Here is a 20305-nt window from a genome sequence, read left to right as displayed (position 1 = left end):
GATCACTCGCCGTGTGATGGACCGTGCGAGGTCCAGCACTTTGAGACCCCTGCACTACAGCAACTGCCGCATACATCACACGGCTGCTGTCGGCGGCGCGCCGGCGCTTTCCGTTGTGTGCGAGTTTCATGAGGAACAGAAATGGCTCGGGAAGCCGTCCCGGTTCCACTGACTCCCATTAAAAGCTTTCTCCTGTAAGGCTACTAGAGGCTCTATATCTGTGTTGTCATGGCGACGCCTGGTTCCCATCACCACCACTGTAAAGACATCAGAACCATTTCACACTACACTCCGTGGGTCACGCGCGGCGATTTGAAGTGAAACACACGGAGTCGAGGCGAACAAGTCAAACATGTTTATTGGAGAGCGTTCAGGCCTTTTTGGCTGCGGTGGACGCAGCTTTCTGGAGCTTCTTCACCTCACGCTTGATGATCCTGTTCCTCTGCAGAGACAGAAACAAGAGGGTCAGTGTCTGGTCTTCAGCACCGTCCCAGCACGGACGGGTTCATACAGCACAGGCGGGGGTCATACACTCTTACCATTTTCTTGGCCTTCATGACCTTGAAGCGGTCGAAGTCGTTCATCTTGGCTCTCTGTTAGAACAAGATTCAGGTTAGTGATGATCTCAAACATCAGTGCTTAAAAGATCTAGAACCTCAAACCACAGCGGCGAGTTCTGGACAGGTGCAGACCAGCCTACCTTCTGTCTGGCTTCGATCTTCTTGGCCCAGCTGCTCTCGGTCCACTTCTTGTTGATCTCAGCCTTTTCCCAGGCGCGCCTCACGAACTTCTGACGAGCGCTGTGGAGGGAAGCATGAGGGGAGAGACGCGTCAGGGGCTGTGATCCTAGTGCCGAGTACTAATCAGCCGGACCTGGACGTCACGGCGTGCGTACACTTTCATTACTGTCTGAACCTGCATCACCGCACGCTTCCTAAACCTCTGAATCCGTCTTTAAAACAAAGGCTCTACACGTAGAACCATGAACAATTTGCATGATTAAATTGTGCTTAGCATCATGAAGTGGTTCTTCAGACTGATGGAGAACAAGCTGTACATGTTTCTCTATTGAACCTTTTTGAAAGGGTTCTACACCCAAAAACCTTCTATTGCAACAAGTTTGGCACAGTAACCATAGACCCACCCTGTCTGGCAATATAGAGCAGTGATGTGGCAACTGACGGAGGTTTGGTGCCTCTGACTTTTCCGACTCTACAAGCCGTATACAACAGTTTAAACGACCCTCTTAAAACTCGTTTAACGCTTTTGACAATTTATTTCATTCTAGAATCTGCTGCTCTTATGAGTTTTGATATAACAGCATCAGCCAGAGACGCCGCCATCGCCTCGCAGCCCCCATATCGGGACGTCCCTAATAAAACCCAGTTATCAACCGCCTCGCAGTACGAGCGCCGGACTGGGATCAGCTCACAGCGCTCAGATAATCACATGAACTGACGAAACCCGATCCAAGGTCAGTGCTCTTATGCTGAAACGCTTGATCAACAGGACTGCTGGCACCAACTTCCTGCTAGAAACAAATTTGGGTTCAATTGTTGATTAAAGTGTGGAACTTCATTCTCCCCTCTGTAAGGTGCATCTCAGACGCGTCAGGCTTCAGTCCTCTCAGGCTGAAGCACTGCAGACGTCAGTTCCACCTCGAACACACCCAGGCCAACGGCTCGGACCATCGGGCCAACGACTCTCACTGGCTGAAATCCAAGTGCATTGGCAGTAAAACGCTCATCTCTTCAGAGCTGCGGAGACGGACGGACCCAGTAAGACGCTCCTGTTCTGAGACGGCTAATTTGGCCCTGTAAGTCTGCGGAGCTCAGAGTGACGCCGCGTTTGTACTTTGAAGACAAAAATAACCAACATCACAGCTCATTATTGATCTGGACAGCATGTGGTTTACTCTACAGCAGCTCCTAAACTACTCAAACGTACTGAATTTTAGCACCACCTAATTACTGACGGTCTAGATCTTCATGAAAAAAACCACCTGCAGCGTTCTGCAGGCAGAACACTGGATAAAACTGCGCAAAGTTGGTGAAAATCACTCGTAACAGTCAATAGTCGCCGAAAGCTTCTCCACCAAAACGACTAAACTCCTAAAAATCTCATTTACACTCCAGACGTCAGCAGGTGAAGTCACCCCAACCTTCTCCTCGTCTCCTGCACAGCGTCCGTTACGGCGGCGCCGGCTGGTCCATACGGCCGCGTGAAACGCATTTAAGCATCTAAAGAGTCCGACCACAGCGCCAGCTGAACGGTGACCTCTAACCCATGTTCACCCCCCACAGTACGTCACAGCGCCCCCTACATGCTCAGCACACCTAATTCAGCTCATCTGTTAACTGACCGGTTCAGCAGGTGCCTTTTAGAAGTGAACTGCTCTGACCACTGACCCTCCAGGGTTAGAGACTCTCGCTGTAAGGTCCCAGCTGCAGTCCTGAAGACCCAACTGTGAAGTGTTGTGCCTTTTATCTAGACCTCATAACTAAACCCAATAATCAATAATCAAGCTCCTGATCAGTGAGGGGTGGGAAATCTGTTTACAGCAGGGCGACCTGGGAACCGGACAGAGCACCTCAATGAGCCCAAATCAGGCTCGATATAAACTCGGACTCACCTGTGAGGGATTTTGATGACGTAGTCTGTGAGCTGCATGCACTTGAAGGGCATGGCCTGCCTCCTCACGCCAGTGCAGGGTCCATCCACCAGCGCCTGGACACAAACACACACACACACTAACGGGCTCGAACCGTCAGAAACGACACGCTTTGGTTCCGTTTAGATCACTAGATCTCGCATCCTTACCCTGTTCTGATCAATAACATCCACGATCGTCACCAACTTGCCCTCATTAGGCCCGAAGGCAACGAAGGCGACGCGGCCGATCTCTACGAAGCGCTTGAACACCTGGTCAGACAGAGAGACACACCTGTTAAAATCATCAGTCACTGAAACACGGAGTGAAGCTGGGCTGCTGAACTGGACCAGCTACGCCCTACAGCCTGAAGACCAGACCCGCACCGCCCTCTACACTTCTGGACCGGCGTGAGCAGATCTGACCCTCCTGCTCCGACTTACAGCGGTGATTCAGTCGCGGCGCATCTTTCCGCTTTAAGTCAGCGGAGCTGGAAAAATCAGACTTTAGTCCATTTCCTCAACTTTTACACAGCTTCACAAGAAACCGCAGCCCCGAGGCCGGTTTAGGCCTTTCACAGCGAAACGGGGCCGGGTTTAACCCTCACTGACCGCCGGGGCCGCCACGGCCGCCCGGATCACAACATCAATATTAAATACCAGAACCGTCTTCTCCTTAAACAGCCCCCGCCGGACGGCAGGACACGCTAGAAAGTCGTTGGGTTCTTAAGGAATTTCCCGTTCCACCTTAAATAGTACAGAGCTGCATTCAAATTTAAGGTGGAACGGAAAATTCCACGAAGCTGCCGTTCAGCCTCAACTTGGCGCAGCACGAGACCCGCGAGCCAAAACACTGCGGACAAGCCGGAAAACCCCGCAGGAAAGCGGCGCTTTGATCCGGTTCAGCGGCGAAACCGGGGCTGCTCGCGCTGTAGCCGCTTTAGCTCGCGCGCTATAGCCGCCACGTTTCTGCGGCCTCGCGACACAAACGGCGCAAACTTCGACTAAAAACCCGAACCGAACCCACTCATCAGCGCGCGCAGCGCCTCACTAGCAGCGGCCCGGTCCCGGTCGTGTTCTACTGCGGGCCGCGGAGCCAAAACCCCCGAATATCGAGCAAAATCGCGGGTCGCGCGCGGAGCAACACTCACCATGATGGCAGACCGGGGTAGAAAGGACGGGGCACTTCCGCTCGTGCGCGCGTACCACTTCTCGCGCATGCGCGCTTAAACACGCGGCGCGGCACGAAATGCCCCCTGCACAATCCTGCACCCCCGGCTGGGGGGCGGCTGGGGGGGGGATGGGGGGCCGTGTATTCACTGACCGCCCGAACGGCCAAACAGCTGTTTTACTAAAGTTAACGGCTGCGGTCATTCGAAATGCGCAATGCATGCTGGGAGTTGTAGTGAGAACGATACAAAATCAGATCAGAAGATAAAAGTAAATTTAGTAAATGACTCAAATCAAGTAAGTATAAAAAGTGAAACATTAATAATAAAACAGAAATTAAAACATACATAAGATGTAAAGATGAATAAAATCAAGTTAAAATAAAACGAGGAAGATAAAAAAATACTAACAAATGTATTAAAATGACAAATATTAATAAAAATCATAAATATAATAGGAATATGAATAATAATGGATAAAATAACATAAATATACAAATAATGAAAATAACATAAAAATGTTTTTTAAAAATCTGGTGTTAAAATGTTTTATGCTGTTCAGGAAATTATTTTATTCCTTTACATTAAAAATGTTTCAGCATTTAAAAACGGATTTTACTCAAATCCTCCATGTTAGCCCATTCATTCTGGACTCACTCGAGAGCGCCCCCTAGCGTCTGAGACACTTGGAAGACTTTGCAGAGTGTAATTCTCTACAGGTTCTCTGGTAAAGTGTAAAGCAGCACATGGGTTTGGACCCATTAAAAGTGTCTGTTTGCTTCTTCTGGTGTTCAATAGCCTCTAATGGTATTCTGTGTTTTCCTGATGGGTTGATATCACAGTGTAAAGGACTGTAATGGTTTAACTGGTGGTCTGATTCCAGATGTGTTTGATGGTTTCCTACAGGAAACGAGTTGAGGCTTTCTCTAGCTTAGACTGTTCGTTATAAGGCTGTCTTGTTGTACCTAGTGCTTAATTGCAATTACTAGTTTCAGGTGTGGTTTCGGGTTAGTCAAAGGTGTGAACTGTAGGGGCCGGACTATCAGTCACAAGACTTATTGATTATATACTATATGATTAATTGAGGTGTTCCTGTAGCAGCTCTAATTCATCAGCTGAGATGTGTTTGCTTAACCTTGACTGAGTATCACTTTGTTCTCCTTCATTACCTCTCTATGTCCTAATTACTGTGTCTATCATGTGCTTTACAATACCTGTTTACTCATCCCACAGATCATGTAGAACTACTCATCGTCGCAGGACCCGTAATTCCAGTAACCTCATCTTTCCCCCACGGTCGTCAGAATCTCAGACCAGGGTGGTAGATGGGCTCTGGAATTGCCAATCCGCTGTGCAGAAGATGGACTTCATTTCAGCCCTCGCATCCTTCTGTTCACCTCACTTCCTGGTGTTGACGGATACCTGGATCACCCCCGTGAACTCGGCGACTCCAACAGCCCTGTCCTCTGCCTTTCACTTCTCCCATTCTCCACGGCAGTCTGGCAGGGGTGGTGGCGCAGGTTTGACTTCAACCTGCCATCAGACAAGCTGCAGTCACCCTGCCTGTTACCACTGCTATCATCCTTCTCTGTCCCCACTGCTTCCACTAGACCGCCTCCTCTCGTTCTCAATCCCTTAAACTGTTTTTCTTCTCTTTCCACAGATGCTGTCCTTTAACTGATCAAATCCAGTAACCCAACCACCTGCCCACTGGATCCCATCCCATCTGCATCACGTGCCCTTCATCACGTTTCTCATCAACAAGTCCTTGGCATCAGATGAAGTTCCATCAACTTCCAAGACTGCAAGAGTACTCCCCATCTTGAAGAAACCCATGCTTGACAGCTTTGATGTCAGCAACTACAGACCGGTATCACTTCTTTCTTTCGTTTCAAAAATACTTGGATGTGCCGTCTATTATCAACTTTCTTTCTTTCTCACACAGAACCAGCTCCAGGCCCCCAACCAGTCTGGCTTCAAACCAGCACACTCTACAGAAACTGCCCTCATCGCAGTGACCGAGAAGCTCCAATCAGCAAGATCAGCCAATCTTTCATCTGTCCTGATCCTTCTCGACCTCTTGTCCCCCAAGGCTCGGTGCTCTTCTCTTTCCTCTTTACATTAGCTTTCTTGGTGATGTAATATCTTCTCATGGCTTCTCTTCTGTTATGCTGATGACACTCAAGTAATGTTTTCTTTCTCTCCCTCTGACACACAGGTTTCCAGTCGCATCTCGGCATGCCTGTCTGACATCTCTACATGGATGGCAGCTCAGCAACTGAAGCTCAATCCCAGCAAGACTGAGCTGATATTCATCCTTGCTACTACAGGTCTTCATCTTGATCTCACCGTCTCATTCAAGAACTCTCTGATTGTTCCATCTGTAGAGGTGAGAAGTCTTGGTGTGACTCTGGATGGCCAGTTATCGTTTTCGACTCGGTCATGCAGGTTTCTCCTGTACAACATCCGAAGGATCCGACCCTTCCTCACCCGAGAGGCCGCCCAGGTGCTCGTGCAGTCTCTTGTTATCTCAAGGCTTGACTACTGCAACTCACTCTTGGCTGATCTTCCCATGCAGGCCATCAAGCCTCTGCAGCTCATCCAGAATGCGGCAGCACGACTCGTCTTCAATCTGCACAAGTTCAGCCACGTCACCCCACTGCTGTGCTCCCTTCACTGGCTTCCTGTAGCTGCATCAGATTTAAACCCTAATGCTGGCCTACAAAGCCAGAAATGGACCAGCCCCTACCGACTTGATGGCAGTGGTGAAATCTCGAACTGGACCACGAGCCCTTCGAGCTTCGAGTACAGCTCGGCTTGACCCGCCATCCTTCAGCGTGCATGGAAGACCAGCGTGGAGACTGTTCTCTGTACTGGAGCCCAGGTGGGGGAATGAACTCCCACTGGCTGTCCGAACAGCAGAGTCTCTCACGGTCTTCAAACGCAGACTGAAGACCGTCTCTTTACACAGCACTTAAATCAGCCCTGAATTAAGTATTGATTGCAATATATTGTGCTGCACTTATATATTTTATTGTATTGCACTGTGTAATGTAGTTTATTGTAGTGTATTGCACTGTTCTGTGTTTCTTTTCCTCTCTGTATCTACACTGACTGTGTTTCTATCAGTATCTGAGCTCAGGACCGTCTTTCTCTCTGACCTACTGGTAACTAGCAAAGATACTTTCTCTAGATAGACAAAGCACTTCTGTGAGTCGCTCTGGATAAGAAAACGAGTAAACGAGTGGTCTCCAATGGTAACCATTAAGCCCCATTAGAAAACAAACCCATCAGGTTTTAATCCTAATGGTTCTGATGGGTCTGTGCTCAGCAGGGTTTTCTCTGCTGGGTTACAAGATCTAACAGAAGCAGATCAGGACAGAATCTCATTCACTGCCAGTTTAGCCATTAACACTCCGTTACAGTGGTTTAACAGCCCGGCAGCAGCGCTCAACCAGGACGTGTTTTGTTGATGTGCAAATTTTTATTTTAAATGTTATATAACTGCCTATTTTACAGGGTAATTAAAACACTACTAGCCACGTTTACATGCAGCCTAATTTTAATCCAATTTTAATCCATTAATAATCCAACTAATAGCTCAATCGGAATAGAATACATCCATGTAAACACCTCAATCAGAATAGTCCAGTCTGATTGAGGCCATTCGGAAAACAATTCCTATCCAACTAATGGAGGTGCATAATCCTCCAAATAATCCGTAAATAGAAGAATAATATCCGTGTAAACGCCTGTATCCGATTACATTCCCTATCGGAAAGTTTCAGTCCGTTCTGCTTGTGCGTCGCGTCACAGTGAGAGTTTATACCGTTCAACACGGCGGAGCAGAAACTGGTCTGCAGAGGAGACGAAGTTCATGCTCTGATCTTTAAAAGACGGCGGTGGGACGGACGTCCAGCTTATGCGTCTCAGAGCACGACGTCTTCCTCTCGGCCTTCTTTAATAAGGACGTGTGAAGGACGTTTTCCTGAGTCTGACGTCATTTTAAAGCAGTTAGAAACACAATCACTGCTCACTGCTGCTCATCTCACTCTGACTGGACCTCACGGGATGCTGGGCGTCACGGTAACATCTACTCTACCTAGTTCTCTGCACATGCGTGTCATTCTGGATCTGATTGCTTGTAGTGAGCATATAAACAGAGATTTTCATCTGATTGTTGAACAGTGAGAATAAACACCTCAGTCTGAATCTGTAATCGGAATGTGTTCATTCGAATTGGTAAAAGTCTTGTGATGTAAACACAGCCAGTGACAAGACGCCATCAGTTCTTCAGTGTACTGGGCTGAGCAGCATGTCCCCTGAAAAGGTTCCTCCTCTAAATTTCCTCCAGGTGCATGATGGGAAAATCTCTGAAGGAATCCAGTCTATGACCAAACCCTCTGTGACATGGTGTTCATGTCCTTTCAGAGCTCAGAAACCACAAATACAGCATCTTCAACTACGAAGCAGTTTAATGTCTGACCACTAGATGGTGTCACAGTAACAGACTGTAATAAGCAGTCAACAAGACACAGATAAAAGGTCTGAGTGAGTCTGACCTCTATAATAAGCGAGATTGCATATAAGAGAATATACATGTGTTTTACAGGCCCATTAGCAAACCAGTGGGAACTAGATACTCACAAATACTCAAGTACATGTACTTCAGTGTAACAGTGGACCTGCACCCTCAGTGTTTTCCAATCAATATCACTTTCACCCAAACACATCAGTGAGTACACACTCAATGACTGTTCTCCAAGGGGTTCTTTAGTAAAAAAAAGTTCATGGTTCCATAAACCTTTTTTTTAAACTAAAGAACCCTTGAAGAACCACCATGAAGTATGTAAAGTGATTCTCTACTCAGCTACATTTTCTTTACTCATATTTTGCCCCAGTTGCTGGTTTTGTTGCTGACAGCGTCTGTGGGTCACTTCTCTGCCTTCAGAGCTTTAGCATTTTATTTCAGAACAGAAGAACCACGAAAAGAGAGGAATAGAGCCGGTTCTCCTCTTTACACCCCATATTTAAGCCTCCGTCATTAACAATGTGCCTTTGTCTTAAACAGTTAGAGGCTCCGAATTCCTCCTGAACAGCAGAAGGTGCTGCATCTGTTCCTCAACCAGCCTGGAAAACTCTGCCTTCACTATTGGCTATAAAAGGTGTCCGAGACGCTTCGAGAGTTAATATAAAAACACTACTGCTCAACTCGCTAAAGGTCCTCGCGACTGCAGATCAGGCAAAACTCCACAAAGACAATCTTTATTACTCATGGTTTGCCTTTTAAAAACAAGTTAAAACCACACAATTCGACACATTTACATCATGAATATATCGCCATTCACGGCTCGAAGAACAAAACTGTAATGCCCTGTGAAAGTAAGCCTGAAGGAGACTAACGAAACCCAACCACGTGGGCTAAACGTTCAGCGGCAGCCCACAAATGACTCGTTATACTTCTCCAGGGCTTTGAGCGAGCGCCGAGACTTCTGCTTGAAGATGGGAGAACGCAGGAACTGCGTGTCTGTGAACTTGTCGCCACGACGAAGCTTCCTGAAAGAGAAGATGAGGCAGGGTGAGTGAAACGTCAACAGGAAGCAGCAAAAATCAAATACTTAAAATGATCCACTGACAGTGACTGTTATTGGCTTTATTTTGGCCTCTCAGCGTAAAAGACCCCGTTTACACCTGGTTGTTTCATCCGTCTTCAGTATCAGGATGACTTCTGCGGAAGTGCAGATATAAACGCACCCATTTACACCGGATTCAAATCTCATCTCTCAAAACACGGCAGGAGACGCGTTCCGTTCAGAGGATACGTCAAACAGAACGTCCATAGCACAATCCCACACAGCCCCCAAATGACCAGATTTTTCTTTAATATTAAGTACTGCACTACAGCCCCCAGCTCCCCATAAAGGGTTCTGCTGTTTTTACGATGTCATACTCGTCACAAGAGAGAACAACACGTTCTCTAACAATCTGAAGAACCATCTCAGCATTACTTGTGACAGTTAGAACATGACCGTGACAGCCCTACTCCGCATGCTGTGATGAGGGAAGGCGCTACAGATCAGCTTCTACGTATAAACCACATATAGACGCTTCTTCAATCCTCCAAATGGAAGAAACGTAGTTCACAAAGAAAGAAAACTGGGATTATTTCTACAGCACGTTTTCTCTGAGGTCAACACGCAGAACCTTTGCCAACAGTCTGAGTCCACAGTCCGTAAAAACAGGTCAACTTTATTTATGTGGAGCTTTTTACAGCCGGCATAGTCACAAAGCAGCTTCACAGAACAATCTGGGCCTGAGCCCCCATGAGCGTCGCCAATGGCAACACTGGCAAGAAAAACACTAAGAGTAAGAGGAAAAACCCTGAGAGGAACCAAGACCCAAAAGGGGAACCCATCCTCTTCTGGACCGCACCCGAGAGCAGACTGAAAAATAGACTGACCGCATGTGAGAAACGGTGGTAAAAACTCCACCACCTCCTCAGGGACGACTAACCCGGTCCGAACTGCGCAGGAAAGAGCGGGAGGAACTCACGAGCTAATGGACGGCTCCTTGTAGTTGACGGCGCTAGTGCAGCGTCTCTTGCGGGCGGGGCCAGGGGTGGAGTCTCGGCCAGGCACAGGCTTCTGATAGGCTGCAGGGGAGAGATTTGTCACATCACTCAAAGCCAAGCCCAGACAGGAGCGAACAACCAGCCCACCTGTAGAGACACAAGCAGCGCACGAGTGCCAAGAAACACACATTACAACGTTACCACAACGTTCTCCCAACCAGTGAAGGAGGAAACCGTGACTGCGTGACACGAGTGGGACAATTAGAAAACTGAGAATAACGAGAACAGATGGAACAAATGCTGGAGACAGCGTGAAAACTTCAGAAACAGTGAGACAAATGAAAAATTCCTGAATAAACTCCGGAATAATCGAACTTTCCACAGCTTAACTCATTTCTATCAAACGTGCTTAACTGGAAGGATTAAAGGGAAAATGTACACAGCACTGTAATACTAATATACACGTTACGCCTGCTAGAACCGACAAAATAGGAAAAGTGATGTTAGACTAAAAACTGCCACTAAAAAAAGAAGCAATAACGTTATTTTTCACTTTACATCAAGTGTTTACTGAAGACTTAATTAATTTAATTAATTATTTAATTTAATTAACAGCCATCTGTTACCCTTCATTCCATGTTACTGACTGGAATTCAGGTTTATTCATTTCTTTCCTACATAAACAGTTGAAATGATTTGACTGATCTAACAAATGGTTTGAGTTAACTAAAGAAAATGGTTCTGAATAGAACCATGAACATTTAAAGACCTCTTTGCATGAATGAAGGGTTCTATGCATCATGAAAGGATTTACAGAGAATGTGCTGTAGATGGTTCTATATAGAAGCTTTTTGAAAAGGGTTCTAGAAAGCAAAATCCAAAAAAAAAAAAAATCCTAATTGGGGGGGAAAAGGTCAAAAGGTCAGCTAAATTAGATAAATAATCATTAACTGCAGGCCTAATGAGGATCTCTGCACAGCTCCATGGCTCAGTCTTAGTCTTAGCAGAGTTCATTGGTACCTTTTCTTCTTCTAACTTTATCCATCACAGCAGGTACGCTGTTCTCCGCCTCAGCCGACTGGCTCGGGTAGTTTGTGAGCTCAAAGAAAGGACCGTCCATCATGAGTCCTGCCTCTCCAGCTGGGGTGACCAGCAGTGGAGACACCGTCTCCGTTCCAGAAAAAGGAGCTGAAAAACGAAAGGCTTCTGATAAGAAACAGCTTCACTCACTGACGGAGATCATTCAACAGCGGCCACGCAAGCTGACGCCACATCACAGGTTTCTCACAAACACTGTCACTCCGCTGAGACGCTGTTGCTAAGCAACGACTCTGACAGCTGTAGGTAGACATCTGACGCTCGAGCCATTTGAACATTTTTACTTCTTACTTGCCACAAACGGACACTGTTAAGACCACATCTGACCGACAGCCGATTCGGTCCGACTCTGAAGACGAGACGACGCTAAATTCAGTATGTTAAATACAGTAGGATTCACCTTGTGTCTGCGAGCAAATCACAGCCGTAATGTTATTGACGATAACACACGACCGTATTATAGCTCCTTAACGAGCAGCTTGCTGCTACACCAGGGTAACGAGCTCCGCCCACTCGCTGCTCAGCCGGCAGTTCGTTACACTAAATTCCCAAACTGTCATCGCCACTGAGCAGCTTTTCAGTCGGCAGCTGTGACAGAAGAACAGCTGAACCACCTGGAATCAGCCAGAAATGAACCCAACACCATTCGCCAAACTAAACGGGCTGTAAGAAGCTTCACAGACCAGCTGGAACAAAACAACATTAATACTGATCTGGACAAACTGACCAAACTGAGCTGAACCTGATATTGGGTCAGTTTTACGGCTCAGTCTGATTTGGTCCGACTCTGAAGATCAGACACGTCTGGCGAATGGTGTTGGGTTCATTTCTGGCTGATTCCAGGTTGTTCAGCTGTTCTTCTGTCACAGCTGCCGACTGAAAAGCTGCTCAGTGGCGACGACAGTTTGGGAATTTAGTGTAACGAGGTGGAGAACGAACTGCCAGCTGAGCAGCGAGTGGGCGGACCTCGTTACCCTGGTGTAGCAGCAAGCTGCTCGTTAAGGAGCTATAATACGGTCGTGTGTTATCGTCAATAACATTACGGCTGTGATTTGCTCGCAGACACAAGGTGAAACCTACTGTATTGCTTAAATCTCATACAGGCAGAAGCTGCTGATGTTCATGTGCTGTTACCTTCTTTACTCTCTTGGCCTGAAGCTGACTTGCTGGAATTCTCAGGAGGGGGGCATACAGGGGACTCTGGGAAATGCAGGCCTGTCTCAGGGGACTGTGGGAGGTGTAGTCCTGTATGGATCAGCAGGGCATCGCCTGAGGGTTCAGCACACGCTTTGTTGATCTCTGTAGAAGAAGACAAAGAAACCAGAAATGAGACAGAAGCAGTGGCAGAACAACCAGCACGTCACTTCACACCCATGAGTTCCAGAGAGCTGCAGGAACTTTGAACATTAACTATAAGCTTACATTAAACCCGGGCAGACAAGAAATCACAGCAAATGACACTTCTACATTATTATTATTATTATTATTAATAAAATACAACTCAGCTCAATTTTTAAACCTATCGAGAACCAACAGCCTAAAGCAGCCTCACACACTTAAAGATGACGGTTCCTTGGTAAAGAAGCTGGTTCTATATAGAACTATGAACACTCAAACAACCCTTTGCATCATAAAAGGGGTTCCTCAGTTTGATGCACAATGTGTTGTAGATGGTTCTATATAGAACCCCAAAAGAGTTCTTCTATTATTACGACGTCAAGCTTGTAATGTAAATAAATGTATGACACACCGTGGGAAACTCCTGATGTGGTGCTCTGGCGTGTTTAGTGCAGAGACTTATGAATTCCTGATATCGATGCTGGCAGCTGCGCATTTCAACAACTCAAACTGCGTCTACGCTACCAGCAGCTCAGAGAGGAGGATGTGAAGAAAGATGACACATGCAGTGTCTGTAAAATGACCATTTTTAAAAATCCCAGGAATGCTGTGTAAATGCTGTTTAAAAATCCCAGAATGCTTGACACTCTGTGCACGAGCGCCACTGCTTCCCAACCGAGCAGGCTGGTGCCGAGGGTGAATATCCTGTTATAATAACATTAGCCCCACTCAAGCAACCGCAGCAGAGTTTGTTTAACTAAGAAAAGCTAAATAAAACCGAATGCTGTATTTTAAGCCAGCTTTATATTTGGTTTCCAATCTATATCCATTTAAGAAAAGGACAGTTGTAACTTCTAACAAACATCAGAGAGGATTAAACCGCTGCGCTGACTGAAAAGCCTTTAAAGGATTGAACCTGCAAATGTGACCGTGGCACTGGTATCAATAAAATCTTATCAATTCCCACCCTAACGAATGACAGCCCTATTCGCCGGTTGATCAGTTAATTATTTACACTGCTAACTGAAACACAGCAGGTGGGTGTGTCCAGGTCACCTGTGCGGTTCTTCAGGGGTGCGTTTTCTGTCCCTCTTCTCTGAGCGGACCTCCTCTTAGAGCGAGCTCGCCGGGGCGGTGGGCTACGAGCTCGTCTGAACTTCTTGTCCGGAACGTACAGGCTGTCGTCCGCCTCCTCCTCTGAGGGACTGGATTCTGTCTCCACAGCAACAGGACTGGGCGGGGCAACAGGAGAGGGCAGGGCTTCTTCTGTCTGGTTCTCGGAGGTCTTGCTGCCGGCTCTGAAGGGCGTGATGTGGATGGCCTCTTTGCAGTCAAAGTCGAAGGTGTCGTTGCCACCCAGAGAGGAGTTGAGGCGGTCGCAGGGCGGGGGGGCCGTCTGGCCCCGGTTGTGGGAGCGGTCCCGGCTTTTGGAGCGCGCTCGTGGCTTGGAGTTCTCCCATGGCTTCTTCAGAGGGATGCGATCCGGCCTGCGGCCTCTCTCCGGTTTGGAGCGTGCCACGGCCTGGGCCGGTTTCTTCTTCGTCTGTCTGGAGACGCTGCGCTGCAGCGGCTCGGGAGTGGAGTGCTGGACGGAGTCCAGCCCAGCCTGAGAACCGTCAGTCATGTTGGCAGGAAGTGACTTCTGTTCTGCCGTTGATGCGTTTTCATCGGTAAGTCCACGCTCAAATGCGTTAGCCTCCAGGTTGAGCTCAGGGTCCTGATCACAAAGCCCCCCTGTCATATCTGAGGGTGGTGGCTCCACCTCTTCTGCAACAATAACTCCCATAGAGGCGGGATCAAACAGAGAGCTCCGCCTCCGCAGACGCTCAGATCGTTTCCTACCGTCCCGTCGACGCCGTGTTCCTATGGTCACTGGTAATGAAACCTGTCCATCACCAAGTCCACCAGGAACTGCATCTATGAAAGAAAACCACACCTCAGCGTTACCAGAGCTTGGCAAATGTGACAATATTTATCGTTATTGTAATAAATAATTACACAATAAGCTTTTCTGAGTATACTGTAGAAATCATCAGCACTTTGAAACCACATCCCAGCTGCATGTTTGATTGACATCTTAAAAAAGATGCTAAAATGTTGAGTATTCAAAGATCTTGGCAGGATTTTTAAAATGTGGGCTTCCTTTGTCTGTTCTAACTAACATCTAATCAGATGTCAAAAAATAGTTTTATTTTTGCCGTTTTCATAATTAATATAAATGTTACATACAGTTCTTATTCAATTGTAAGCCATAAAGACTGAACAGTGGACCAGAACATTCTGCTGAGGTTACGATATCCAGGAGCGACTTACCGGGCTCTGAAGAACCGGTCCCTGTGAGGGGATCAGCCGGGTCGAGCTCCTCTTCCTGAGGCACAGTTTCAGCTTTTGCCCCAGGCCTGAACCACAATAGCACAAACACTGAATCATGAACACCGACCAGAACTGAACCACAGAAAAATGATATCTACAAACTAACAACTGGAGTAAAACTGGACATCAGCGCAATTTTATAAATTAGATCAAGTCAACTTCAAAGGTTTAAGATTTAAAAAGACTGAATATTCACACCAGGCCACTTTAACACAATGCCTGTTAATACGGAGCTGAATCACTCACTGGGGGCTGGTGGGCTCAGGAAGGATTAACTGTGGTTCCTCTGAAGACGACATCTAAAAACCAGAGAGGACAAAAAGAAAACAGTCATGCAAAAATGGCAAACACAGCACAGGAGCTTCACACGGACACGTTACTTCATTACACACGTCGCACTTCAAACAGGCGTCCAAATAACCCTCCTCACTGTATTACAGCAAGTCCTCTGCAGCACAACGCTCATTTACACAACTAATGTTCTGTATATGACGCCGTTTACAGAAGGTCAACCTTCATATTCACTTATTTAATTCATTCAGAACCATCAGCCAACTGTGTTCGCACACTGTGGAATTAGACCTCCGCATTTAACCCATCTGTGCAGTGAAACACCCACACTAGGGGGCAGTGAGCTGCCCTATCTGCAGCGCCCGGGGAGCACTCGGGGGTTAGCCGTCTCGCTCAAGGGCACTTGGTTAGGTTCCCTAACTTCCAGCCCACGACTGCGCACATATGTACAGACGCTCTCGGGTGAAATCTGTAAATGTACAGATAAACACTTCTCTTGCTTCTTTCACATCGGCTCTTTATTATTATTTTGTATTTTCCTGTATTTGTCTCAGTTTAATGCTTATTATCAGTCTGCGTTCAGGCCCGCTCTCGGCGGGGGCGTTCGCGCCCGGTCTCGGCGGGGACCCCCCGTGACCCAGATCATTATGATGATGATGTGTGTGTGATTCTGGTGATGTAACCCAGCACATTACTGGTGCGCTCATATAAAATAAAGGCCTTGGTCTATAATCCCACCTCAGTGGCCAAGACTATTAAACAGCCCATCTCCGACACTCTTCTTGTAATGAAGGCTGCTTCTAACATTTGTGTGGGCTTTATGAACCAAAAACATCTACCAACTTCTCACTCCTTAGAATTAAAAAGGCTGTTTTCATTATTCTGCCTTTAAAACTAATGATATGTAAATGAGCTCTGTTCTGATTGGCTGTCCTGCAGAAACACTCATAACTTGAGTGAACATATGCAGCTTATAAGCCGTAGGATATTGCTGGATATAAGCAAACGTGTTGGTTTTTGTGACTTCACAAATGTGCAACACTTGATATATGGACTGTTTACAGAGAGAACAGTACGTGTTGAAACTTGAACACTGGGTGTTTACATGCACTCAATAATCTGATAACTAGAGAAAATCAGATTGTCAGTAATCCAATCAACACTGTTATATGCTCGAGTAATCAGATCGTGGGGAAACTCCGGGACTACGAGTCAGACAGTTATCAGATTTCTGCTTTACAACCAGCCAATAAATTCACAGAAGACGATGCGACGTAAACATAACGTAAAACTCAAACTTTATATTTATATCGCGACTGTTTCTTAAACATCGTCACTCTACCTAAAACTATGAACAAGCATCATCCAGAAGACGAAGAACGTTAAATCCTTTATTTCGTCTTTGGTTTCAGCGCCGCCCCGACAGCGTTTCACTGCGTCCCGCGGCCTCCGCCGTCTGATCTCGCGCACTGAGAAATATTACTGAGCTAAAGTCCAGCCTCTTCATCGGATTTCTAGATCGGAGGATGGCGTGTAATGATCATTTGAATAATCGGATAACTGCAGAAATCTGATCACGACCGGATTATTGAGTGTGTGTAAACACACTGTTTACGTTCTACATCAAATTGTTTTATTTACGTGAGGAACATCCAGTTTTCAATGATAAAAGACCTTTTAAAGACTGAAGAAAGCATCTGACCGTAAAAGACAAGGTGGAGGATAACCAGCAGGTTTCTCTCTGGGGTTTCAAAGCCTTGAACAAACAAGCTCTACCAATATTACCTTCACACCACGTGGCCGCGTATAACTCACCTGTCTCACAGCGCCTGCTTCCCTCAGAGCTCTTTTCAGCATCAGCAGGTGAAAGATAAGCGCCTGCCTCTCTCTCTTCATCTGAAGAATGACCCCCTGCGCTTGCCGTACCTTCTCCCTCTCTGCCTGCAGAGCCAGGGCCAGGGCTTTGTTGTTCACCTGCACCGTCTTCAGCACAAACGGCTTCACCGCTGCTGTGGAGAACACGACAGTGAGGAAACGCAGCCCAGCAGAATGCGCCGATCCGGTCAGCGGCACACCTTAAGGACAAGCCCACCCGTCTCTTCTTCAGCACTATTCTGTGGGTCTGAGCCGTTTGGGAAAGCAGTGGTTTTTCTGACGCACACTGCATTTATTTATTGTACTGGGCTTAATTTCTATAAATTAAGGTCCCGGCCTGTTTTTTGTCTCAGATGTTTAGAATATTCACTTTTCTAGCTTTACTGCTGAACACAGTGCGCCAGACTGGCAGTTAGATGTGGTTGTGATGTCACAGCACATGGGGGTTTGGCTATTATTTGGTCTAAAACATCTACACACGGTTCTTAGGATTTCATTAAAATTGCACCTCTTGAGTTTATGATGAATAATGAATCATAAGTCAGCCCTACAGCCCTGACTTCACCTTTCCACCATGAAAATACTCAAAAACAGAATTTAACCTTAAGCTTCATCGAATATCGACTGCGCAGTATTTTAGGCATTTATAACTGTTTTACATAACTTTGATTTTCTCTACAGTGGTGGTGATGGGAACCAGGCGTCGCCATGACTACAACACGGATATAGACACTTTATTTACCATCCAGAACCACCAGAGAACCTACACGAGTCTTCTGAGTTTATATGGAATGTTGATGATGGAAAACAGTGGAGAATCTGGAATAATGAGTTTTCTTTGGGGACTATTTTGCCGCACAGCGCCCTGCATGTCTCCCTCCACCATGAATGGAGTTGAAGTTCTCTAAACTCTCATAAAACAGCGTCTATCAGTTTATCTAGAACAGAGCGTTTCACACCAAACCACTCAGAACCGCTCTGATTAAATCTGAAGTGGTTAAATATGCAGAACTTTTGGACAGAGATTACCACAATACTTAATTCCTCAGGTTTTCCAGCATGTATGATGCCAAAGCCATTGGAAATACGTTGGTGTGTTACGCAATACGCACACACGGCATAGTTATGGTGGGTTCTCCACAGAGGTTCTAAACTCCGTGTTACCTGCGTTTTTGCTCTTCAGCTTTGACAGCCCGTGGCTCGCAGTGCTAGCGCTTGCCAGCCTCTGGTTTCTTTTTTCCTTCATCTTCTCTTTGATGTCGTCCAGACTCTGCTGGAACGACTTCTTTTGGACCACCCGCTCCCGAACCATGGCGGACCGCTCTGCAAGAGAAACACCAAAACATCTACTTAGGACCGCCGACAGCTCGACCGTCCTCCACATGCTGGTGCTGTCCTGCTCGTTTCCACCTGTAGGAAATACTTAACTCCAAAAATAAAGACGTGCACATAAACACGCGCGCGCGACCCACATGACTGGACGCCCTACAGCCGGGAGAGAGCGAGGCGGCAGATTAGCGTCCGGCATTACAACAATCCCCCCGTCTGACCAGCACTGCGATTAACACAGCCAAGGCGTCCCGACTCCGGACGGCACCGACAGAACAGGACGCGCAGCTACAGACAGGCGATGAGGCGCTGCACGTGCAGGTCTATGAAACGCCCGGTAACGGCCGGGACTCCGGACGATGTTACACATCACGACATTTCTGCCACATACTCTTAAAAAACCAGGCACATCGAAACAGCTCAGAACTACCGCGCGGTCAGGCGGGGCTTCATGATACGGAAAACCTCGTATCTCCACTTTTGTCGATTTTCAGTTTTTGACCGTTTGAAAACTTGTTGCTGTTTACATTGTGTGTAAATTTCATGACGAATGGACCAAAAGAAACGGCCCAAAATGACGCGTGTGTGTGTGTGAAGTCACCCTTTTGAAGATACGAGGTTTTGTTCCGACAGCAGCGACATGCAACTATGCGCTTCTATAGAAACACGGAAAGGGCTCTGCTGCTGCTGCTGCGGCGGCCGGACCCCCCGAGCGGCGGCGGCCGGACCCCCGGGCGGCCTCTGAGGGTCAAAGCGAGCAAATCTCTCTGTTTACTGCCCTCCGTGTCTGTTAGCCGCTAATGCTAACGCCCCGCTGTCTGCAGTAGCCCAGGCGGGAGCCCGCGGCGCTGAACCGAAGCCACGCGGTAGACCAGCCGGTAGACCGGCCGGGGTTTTATTCGGACTCACCGCGTCTTCTGCGGGTTTACGGCGATAATTCCGCTAAATCCCCGCAAAGTCTCTCGGAGCGTGAGCGCCGCCTCTGACGCGATTCCTCCTTTTCCGTTGACATTCGAAATGTGCGCCGCGAGCTCTGATTGGCCCACGACTACGCTGGTCTGCGTCACTTCCCGCTTGCGTGCTTGCTTGTTTATTTATTTATTTATTTATTAATTAACTAACTATTAAAAGAGCGAGTTTCTATAAGCAGAACAGAAGAAGCGAGTACTTATCACAATAAACAGAATATTACGCAAAAATCACACCAGTAAAGCCGTGAGCCCGTTTCAGCGCCTGTTTACCTTTCTGAAAGGACAATTCCACCAAGTTTTAGAAATCTGCACAGGTAAAGCGGGAAAGCGGCTCGCTGTGAAACTCTGTTCTAGATAAACTGACCGAGTCAGAACCGTTCACAGTGGTGGTGATGGGAACCAGACGTCCCTCTAAAAGCTCCTACAGAAAGTTCCTACATGAACTGGTTCTGAATTCACTGCCTGATGACTGAGACGCTGTTTTATGAGAGTTTAGAGAACTTCAACTCCATTCATGGTGGAGGGAGACATGCAGGGCGCTGTGCGGCAAAATAGTCCCCAAAGAAAACTCATTATTCCAGATTTTCCACTGTTTTCCATCATCAACATTCCAGATAAGCTCAGAAGACTCGTGTAGGTTC

At 47.1% G+C, this 20305-nt stretch overlaps 2 protein-coding genes across 5 annotated transcripts; both read right to left on the bottom strand.

Moving 5' to 3' along the window:
• Window positions 1-340: 340 nt before the first annotated feature.
• On the bottom strand, window positions 341-3840 carry rpl14 (ribosomal protein L14). Its single transcript, XM_017685374.2, has 6 exons — window positions 3801-3840; window positions 2821-2922; window positions 2633-2727; window positions 701-800; window positions 540-593; window positions 341-442 (listed from the first exon to the last, which is right to left on the bottom strand). Exons 1-6 carry the CDS (start codon window positions 3801-3803, stop codon window positions 371-373), a joined length of 426 nt encoding a protein of 141 aa, XP_017540863.2. The 5' UTR covers window positions 3804-3840; the 3' UTR covers window positions 341-370.
• Window positions 3841-8275: 4435 nt separating this feature from the next.
• sgo1 (shugoshin 1) lies at window positions 8276-20051 on the bottom strand. Of its 4 annotated transcripts, none has more exons than XM_017685395.2 (10): window positions 19935-20051; window positions 18529-18687; window positions 17305-17498; window positions 15445-15497; window positions 15139-15224; window positions 13882-14742; window positions 12622-12786; window positions 11410-11577; window positions 10371-10536; window positions 8276-9374 (listed from the first exon to the last, which is right to left on the bottom strand). In XM_017685395.2, exons 2-10 carry the CDS (start codon window positions 18674-18676, stop codon window positions 9248-9250), a joined length of 1968 nt encoding a protein of 655 aa, XP_017540884.1. In that variant the 5' UTR covers window positions 18677-18687; window positions 19935-20051; the 3' UTR covers window positions 8276-9247. The 4 variants fall into 4 exon arrangements, with proteins under 4 accessions (XP_017540884.1, XP_017540883.1, XP_017540887.1 ...); XM_017685394.2 differs by lacking the exon at window positions 19935-20051 and adding an exon at window positions 19603-19745; XM_017685398.2 differs by lacking the exon at window positions 19935-20051 and adding an exon at window positions 19603-19745 and having other exon boundaries at window positions 10371-10470.
• Between the last annotated feature and the right edge of the window lie 254 nt (window positions 20052-20305).

The sequence above is a fragment of the Pygocentrus nattereri genome, chromosome 14 (genome assembly GCF_015220715.1).
Source record: "Pygocentrus nattereri isolate fPygNat1 chromosome 14, fPygNat1.pri, whole genome shotgun sequence".
Lineage (NCBI taxonomy): Eukaryota > Metazoa > Chordata > Actinopteri > Characiformes > Serrasalmidae > Pygocentrus > Pygocentrus nattereri.
The sequence above is the reverse complement of the archived record's forward strand: the minus strand, read 5'-3'. Positions and strand labels throughout refer to the sequence as shown.